The sequence below is a fragment of the Lissotriton vulgaris genome, chromosome 10, assembly GCF_964263255.1.
Source record: "Lissotriton vulgaris chromosome 10, aLisVul1.2, whole genome shotgun sequence".
Lineage (NCBI taxonomy): Eukaryota > Metazoa > Chordata > Amphibia > Caudata > Salamandridae > Lissotriton > Lissotriton vulgaris.
In genome coordinates this window covers 1,092,240,541-1,092,249,256 of record NC_141698.1, presented here as the reverse complement: position 1 = coordinate 1,092,249,256, position 8,716 = coordinate 1,092,240,541, and the positions used below count along the sequence as shown (strand labels likewise).

At 50.5% G+C, this 8,716-nt stretch overlaps 1 protein-coding gene across 1 annotated transcript; it reads left to right on the top strand.

Annotated features, from left to right (window-relative positions):
- The first annotated feature begins 3,736 nt into the window (after positions 1-3,736).
- Positions 3,737-5,284, top strand: LOC147689371 (endogenous retrovirus group PABLB member 1 Env polyprotein-like). Its single transcript, XM_086940076.1, has one exon. It carries the CDS (start codon positions 3,737-3,739, stop codon positions 5,282-5,284), a length of 1,548 nt encoding a protein of 515 aa, XP_086796202.1.
- The last annotated feature ends 3,432 nt before the right edge of the window (positions 5,285-8,716 follow it).

Genomic DNA, 8,716 nt, shown 5'->3' with positions numbered 1-8,716 from the left:
ACGCATGTTTTCTATCACTGACGCTGACACATCCTTGCTTGACACTCTGCCTCCGTATCTGTGGGCCAAGACGGATTCGGACGTAGGGCGCATGATGATTGACCCAGTGCACATTACTGTCCGACCAGACGCAATACTCCCAAAACTTCCACAATATCGGATATTGCCCGAGGGCAAGAAGGCACTGGTAAAGATTATTCAGTCACTGATAGTCGCAGGAGTGGTAGAGGAAGTGGTTAGCAACGTTTGCAACAGTCCTATCTTGCCCATCATCAAGAAACAAGGAGAGGGGGATGAGAAAGCATACCGCTTCATCATCGACCTTCGAGAGATCAACAAAGTGGTTATACCCCAGTACCCCGTGGTCTCAGACATCACCACTATCCTGACCTTGATTCCTTCCACTGCCACCACCTTCACTGTCATTGACCTCAAAAATGCATTTTTCTCTATCCCCATCCACCCGGACAGCCGATATCTCTTCGGCTTCACCCTAAAAGCCCGCTCATATAGGTTCTGCCGAGCACCCCAAGGCTACACTGAAAGCCCCAGTATCTACAGTCAGGCCCTCAAGAGACAACTGGATCAGGTCCAGTTGCCCGATGGAGTGGTGTTAGTACAATACGTCGATGACATCCTTTTGGCGGCTGACACCACTCCACTAGCAGTCACGGCCACCATTCAACTCCTGCACTTCCTTGCGGAAAATGGCCACAAGGTCTCTAAAAAGAAGTTGCAATTCCGCCAACCCCAGGTCACTTACTTAGGCCACCTCCTGTCCAAAGACGGAAGGAAACTTACTCCCGACCGGATCCAAACCATTCTTGAAACCCCTGTCCCTAAGACTCAGAAACAGGTCCGCTCCCTACTAGGCCTCACCTCCTTCTGCCGACAGTGGTTACCAAACTTCAGCCTCATTGTGAAACCGCTGCTTTCTCTGCTAGCTAAAGATGTCCCCTTCCCACTCCCTTGGACCCCTGAATGCCAAACCTCCTTCACGGAACTACGAGATGCCCTTTGTTCGGCCCCTGTCCTAGGTACCCCCGATTACACAAAGCCCTTCTCCCTCTACACTCACGAAAGGGAGGGGTGCGCTTTATCTGTCCTAACCCAGTCCATTGGCCCAAAGCAACAACCGTGCGCTTACTTCTCTGCCACTCTTGACCCTGTAGCCAGAGCCTTACCTGCCTGCCTTTGAGCTGTAGCTGCCGCTGCTATCTCTATCCGACAGAGTGAGGGGATTGTGCTCTCGAATTCCCTCACAGTACTAGTATCCCATGCAGTTGACACCCTCCTGAACCAAACCAAGACGCAACACCTGACGAGTGCACGACTGACTGGATATGAGCTGACTTTGCTTGCACCCCATATCACCCTGAAAAGATGCACCACACTGAACCCGGCAACTTTGCTTCCCCTACCAGAGAACGATCCCAATGTGCCCCCTGTACACGACTGTGTGACTCTCACGGACAAACAGACTAGAAGTAGGGTTGACCTCAGAGACACGGCTTTTCCTGACCCTGACGGAGAGCTGTGGGTGGACGGCTCATGCATCAAACTCCCCGATGGCACCACTTCAGCTGCCTACGCAGTCACCACGGCTCGAACTGTAGTCGAGACAGCCCGCATCACACAACGATCTGCCCAGGCAGCGGAACTGATTGCCCTGACACGAGCATGCATCCTGGCAGCAGGAACCACAGCAAACATTTACACCGACAGCCAGTATGCCTTCGGGGTGGTTCACCATTTTGGGCTCCTTTGGAAGGAAAGGGGATTCTTGACCTCACACGGCACCCCTATCTTGCATGGAGATTTAGTCTCCGCCTTGATCGAAGCTGTCCTTCTCCCCAAAAGACTTGCGGTCATCAAATGCCAGGCACACAAGAAAGTGACAGACATTATTGGACAGGGAAATGCACTAGCGGACCTCACTGCTCGAACGACAGCTGAAAATAGGACGACAACACGCATGTACGTGACCAGGTCACAAGCAGAAAAATGGACTGACGCTAGGGACACTGTCAGGGACATTCAAATGGCTAGCACACAACGCGAATTGACTGAATGGGCACGGGTGGGATTAAAGGACGATGAAGGCTGCTGACGGACAAAAGACGCAAACAAATGGTTGTTACCTGACTCATACCTGATTCCCATACTGACTATGGCACACTCCCCTGCTCACATAGGATCAGCCCCCATGATTGAACTTGTCTCCAGAGTTTGGCACAACGATAAAATCACGGACTCCGCCAAACGTCTGGTCCAACAATGCCTGATATGCCTGCACCACAGCGACGGCTCGTGGAGGGAGTTACGGTGGGGCAGGAGGGTGGGGAGGGGGAGGGGCAGGGTGGCGGTTGCTAAAAACCGGCATATGGATAATTGCAGGTATGTAAACCATTTAATTAATAAAACGAATTTCGTAGTGCGCCTTGCATCGCAAAATGCAATGCAGTGCGAGCTACGAAATTCGTTTTATTAATTAAATTGTTTACTTACCTGCAATTATCCATATGCCGGTTTTTAGCAACCTCCACCCTGCCCCTCCCCCTCCCCACCCTCCTGCCCCACCGGAACTCCCTCCACGAGCCGTCGCTGCTGCACCATAACCCTGGGAAAGGAACTGTGGTCCCCCGGGGAGGGTTTGGGGTTCCCAATCACCCATTTGAAGTCCTACAGATGGACTACATCCAACTAGACAGATGCCAAGGCCTGAAATATGTGCTTGTAGTGGTGCGTGCATTTAGCAAATGGGTGGAGGCATACCCAACCCGTGATAACACTGCTATGGCCACTGCAAAGGTACTGCTAAAAGAATTCTTCCCTCGCTACGGCCTTTGTCGAATTTTATGGAGCGACAATGGCCCCCACTTCATAGCGGAAGACATCCAGCTCATCTTAAAGGGGCTGGGTATCACACAAAAGTTCCACGCAGTCTTCCACCCCCAGTCTGCTGGACTAGTCGAGCGACACAATGCCACACTGAAGTTAAAATTAGCCAAGATAGTGGCTACCACAGGACTGAAATGGCCAGACGCTCTCCCACTGGCATTGCTATCAATGTGTTCCACCCCCACCAAACACCACCTGACACCATACGAGGTCGTTTTCGGCCGACCCATGAGCGTCTGGTCTGCACCTAAACCAACCTCCATTCATGACGTCCCGGACGTCCTAATGTCTGATTATTTGTACAAGTTAACTGAAACTCTGTCTGTCATTCATCAGCAGGTGCAGCAGGCCATCCCCGATGCTTCCAGGGGTCCGGGCCACGACATCCAACCGGGGACTATATATTAGTCCGGAATTTTCAGTGGGCGAAGAGTTTGGAACCCCGGTGGACGGGCCCCTGGCAAGTGCTGATCACCACCCGGACGGCGCTTCGAGTGGAGGGGAAACGGCACTGGCTGCACGCACACCACTGCAAGAAGTTCTCCTCGACCCTGGCCACAACAGAAAACATCGACAACCAAGAAGAGCTCCTGAGCAAGGATCGACCATCACTGAACTGCTATCCTGACACCGAGGCACTTGAACTTGCCAAATTCTCTGATCCCACTGTGCTAACCAGAGAAGGGTATTTCCTGCGTCGAAAGGAGGGAGCTTCGGCTAAGTAGACCACAGACTGAGTTAAATCTCAGAACGGTGACCCAAACACTACCAAGGGTTACCCGGAGGGAAGCTAAAACAAAGTCTGTGGTTCTGCCCGCTACCGAGCACCTTGAAGATGATGGAAGCGCCAGATAAGAAGATGATGGAAGCGCCAGATAAGAAGATGATGGAAGCAACAGGAAATACCCACTACAGGAACCCAAAGACTGACAATATGCACAAATCAAAGACAATCGCCTTCTTCATTGTCTTCCTCTTTTGCCTCCTCCTCATGACCTCCTTCTGGATCTTGGAGGAAAGCACACCTGCTCATCAGATACTGCTAACCACTGCACAGCCTACCACCATGAAAGAACATTATTTGATCTCACTCTCTCCTCAACTCAGAGAAAGGCGAAAGGAGTTCTGGAATAACTCTTTTGTGCAGCTACTCCACCAGCACAATCTCGCCACCAATGCCACCAACTGCTGGATCTGTGGGTTGCTACCCCACGCCACTGGACATTCGATACCTTTCATCTCTTCACCCTTCTCAATTCATGGCTCCTGCCTTGCTTGGCTGATCCTCCTGCAAGAAAGCTATAAGGACAATGCCACCTCCAGCAAAACCATGACGCACTTCTTTCATGAGGTCAGGCGAAACAAAACAAAGACACACTTCTGCCCTCAGACCTCCAACGACTCTATCCACATGGACATCCCTGCTAAAAAACGAATTGAAATGCAGGTGTTCAACAATTCAACCAGACCCACCTTCTCCTACTTGCGGAAACGAACGGCTGCCACTCTGACTGTGGCCCTGTCTGTCATCAACGTCACAGGCCACATGTGCATAGAAGGGCTTGGGACACAGCTGGTAGGCCGCAGTGCTTGCCGTTTCACCAGAACTTTGGACTCTACCGATCCACCTTCCTTTGTATCCTCTCCAAATATGTACTTTGTTTGTGGCACAAAGGCTTACACCTGGCTCCCCAAAGGCTGGGGGGGCACTTGTTTCATCTCCTTCATCCTCCCTCCGACCTATGTGGCCCCCGCAAATGACCATAGACAAAAGCGAGCCAAGGATATTGAACAAGCCGACTCAACAGGAGCACAGTTCCTCGATGCTATGAAGGGACTTGTTCCACTCTGGGGCCCGATGGCAAACAGCCGTGCCATCCGACATCTGACTCAGGCAGTCGAGACAACAATGAACATCACAGCTGGTATTCTTGCTAACAACACAGCCGAACTTCAAGCGGTCCGCCTGGTGGCTCTCCAGAACCGCCTGGTTCTAGACGTGGTTCTTGCGGACTGTGGTGGAGCATGCCGCATTATTGGGTCCAGCTGTTGTACATATATACCGGACAATTCACCCTCAGTATACAAGGCCATCGAACACCTCCACAGACTCTCTTCAGAAGTCCACCAGGAACAGGAAGAATGGTCGCTTGGTGGTTGGTTTTGGAACACTGTTAAGAACTGGGGCTGGAGGCTGTTTACCATTATCCTGATTCCTGTAGTTGTTATATGTGGGTTGTGCTTAGGAATTCAATGCCTGCCGCCTTTGTGTTCCTTATGTATGAATTGTATTTGCCCAAAGACTGTGGACATTGGAAATGAACGCATGGGAGCATTATATGATGCAGAGGTTAGGAATTTGATGAAGATCGACATCGAGTAGGCAAGCTGGCTAGATATGTTGAAAAGGGAGGACTGTTAAAACTTAGGCTGCAAACGTCAACATTATCGGCGCCATCTTGCCCCTTTTTGAGCCCATTTGTGCGCGTAAGCGGCAGCCATTTTGAGTGCCATGGCCTCTCTGCCCCTCGCTGATAGCCAGCGCGTCTGTCTCTCTCCCTCCTAACCTCGCAAGCATCCCCCGCACGCTGACAACCCCCACTCTCACATGCTTTGGGTCATAAACCCCTCTTCAGTGCAGCTCTGCCTCGGAACCCCATCTTGTTCCCAGCGCGACACCTCCCTTCATTCCTTTCATGGTCCCGGGCCCTTTGATAAAACCCCCTTTTCCTGTGCGCCCGTTTGTCTTCCTCGTTCCCAGGCCGCCACCTGGCCCTGCGGATACTGTTTATTGCCCCCCCCTGTACAGTAGGAAGCTTCCCCCCATCAAAGGACCCTCGAGTTGATCAAAGCCCCCACCCTATGAGATCCGATCAACCCCACACATTCCGTGAATCGGCGGAATATCCAGCTGCGCGATAATCATCACCTGTTGTGACCGGGGTCGGGACTCCAACTGTAAATGTGTGTGGGAACGGGCCTGAAGGGGGGATTCCGAGGATGTCTTTCCGTACATCAAAGAATTGACAGAGATGTGTTTCATACAATAAAGCAATAAACTTGTGTATAAGAGGCCAGGCCTCAGAGATGCGGTTAGAGCACCTCGAGAAGATACCCTGTTGTCTGATTTGATGTGTTCTGCTCCGTCGGAATAAAACTTCTGTTTCCTGCCTTCCAGTCCCCAGCGCCTGCCTCTTTGTTTGGTAACTTGAGTGGGTATAGAGGCGGTTAACGCCGGGCAACTCTGAAAAAGGTCATCAGCCCTACCTTTTTCCACAATTAGTCCAGCCCGGACTGGCCATGTCTGAACTGGGGTGGCGTGGTGAGCAAATTAACGATGGATTAAACCCAGATCTGTGACTGGGGGTGAATGTTTTGCCAATGTGCAACATTCCGTCCATCATCTTGTGCGTTTTGCAAAAACATAGGCTGTGCCTGCTGCCTATCCTGTATTCTCATGTGTCAACAATTAAATTGATTAAAATCCAGAACGGTTGCCCAGCCAACACATGTTTCGTCTGGGGAAGTATGTGGATGTCTTCCGGTCTCCGACACTGCGGTCGTGACGGACGCCGCGTACTTGCTGCCTCAGATATCCACATTAATTTTACTTCCCCGGGTGTGACCCGGGCGCACCAAACTTTGCGCTCTGCCTCATATTCAGTGAAGCCTCTACTTTCGGCTCATCACATGGTCCCTATACACTGACTAATTACTGTACAAGAATACTCACTTTCCATCGCCAGACGGGACCGAAGTACATCCGGCAGAGAGATTATAATCTCTTTCATTTTGCCAGAAGCCCTGAAGAAGTCTTGGGGTACTTCCCCAGACGAAACACGTGTTGACTGGACAACCGCTCTGGATTAAAAAGAAGAGCAAACAATACTCTTGATCATTCAACTTCATTTCACTGTATTTATGTAACAATGTATCTCCATTTCTGACAAGATATGATACAGAGAACTGTTCTGCAGCTACTATTTATGTGCGCCCAGGCTCGTTGTTATTGAGTATGACCGTTGGTCTTTCATTTAGGGGGTACAGGGTTAAGACCAACCTGTGGCACCGTCCTAGGTATATTGAAGTTACACAACACGCAAACTCGTTGTTGGCGCCAGTTATCTACCACATACGTTGAAACCCTGTCTTTGTACCAAATGATATTCTAACATGATATTTGTAGCATGGTTTACGTGCCAAATATTTCCACGTGTTTCCTGGTTCACCCAACTTTAGGTTTTTGTAATCCGACTCCAGAGGAGACGTAATTTGGCGGTTGCAATATATTGAACCTATTTCAAGTTTTTCTGGGAATAGGTTAACATGGGGATTTTGGTCTTTGCCCCAACACAATAAGCATATATTAGCAATAACCAGGCATTTTTGCTCAGGAAAATGTTCGCAGATTTTACCAGCCGAAGTTTCCCTGGGTGGATGAAAATCAACGAGTTGTGGTGTCAGCTGCAAAACTCATAAAATCATACCTGAAAGAATATGAGTGCAAAATAAAATGGCCATCTTTTTAAAATGAATGTAAGCCCGGGTCCCGATGGGAATGGAGTTTTTAATATATATTTTTCTGTCGAAAAGGGACTGCCGAATGACCCCCCTGCAGCCTGCGCGAGCGCATCTTTCCCGCCACCTAGGCGCCGCCGCGCTCCGAAAGCAATTTAAGCGGCCGCTGTCAGCGGCGTGATGGATGACGAGGCTGCGCGTGGAGCTAGTTACCGCGGCGCGAGCTGGGGCTCGTGCCGCACTCTTTATTATGCAGGGACGCCGGGTCCACCTGCGCGCCCGGGGGGCTGCGCGCGCTGCTCGCCGACGGCGCCCGTGACCCACTTTTCCTTATTGCTGTGTATGTGGGGAGGGGGAGAATAGAAATGATTGAAAGGTGTTCATTGCACCCTAGGGATCCTACGGACTCGCGGGCAGCCCTTGATGCACTCTTTCAGGGGACACTTGCTCGTGCGCCACGACCCGAGCTGGGGGGCATCGAGGCGCATGGGCACGTGCAGGAGGCATCTTCAGGAAGATTGCGGGCGATGCTGCTGGACTCAACTCAGACAATGTCCCATCGTCTATTCATCAGGGGCGCAGCTAGCATTGGTGCGGCAGGTGCAGCGGCGCCGGGCCAGAGCTCCGAGCCGTCCATTGAACCCTGCAAATTGGTGTCTTTTCCTCTACCCCAAGGCTATTTTCCTTGCTTGCACCAGGGCCCCTGGCATCCGTGCCACCCTTGCTGACTTCATGCTATTGAGGACTCCAGGATTGGGATAACTAACGAGTCATTAACAAAGGAAGGGATGTATGAAGTGCGTGCACTTTGGAAGGTGCCCACGTACTTACGGATTGCCATCTTGATTTGTTTTATGTGATTTTGTAATATTTATGATTACACACTAGCACGTTTATGTGGTTTGACTAAATGTAGAAGAAAGTTTAATTAAATAATAAAACGTAAGAAACATTATTTTCTGAGAGCAAGTCTGCCCAGATTCTGCATCATACCTATCCAAATCCGTCCCAGTAAACCTCGTTCATAATTATGGGTGCAGGGACCCTTGCACCGGGTCGGGTGGCGTCTGCTCTGCATTTCACCATTATCATGTGATAGAGGCCCTCTATTAGAGAATGTCGGAAGTGTATGCAATTGGGTCACAATTGCAGAGAGTTGATTTGCACGATTTTTGTGGTATCACCACATCACAACATTTTAACAACACTTCATAGCATAGGAAGTCTGTCTGTTTCATCAAAGGCTAGAGCTAACTTTGCATTTGTAAAGTGCGCAAAAAACATGCGTAAACATAGT

Bases quoted from the DNA above. Each gene is read 5' to 3' on its own strand.
- LOC147689371 (XM_086940076.1), top strand. From the start codon at position 3,737: ATGATGGAAGCGCCAGATAAGAAGATGATGGAAGCGCCAGATAAGAAG.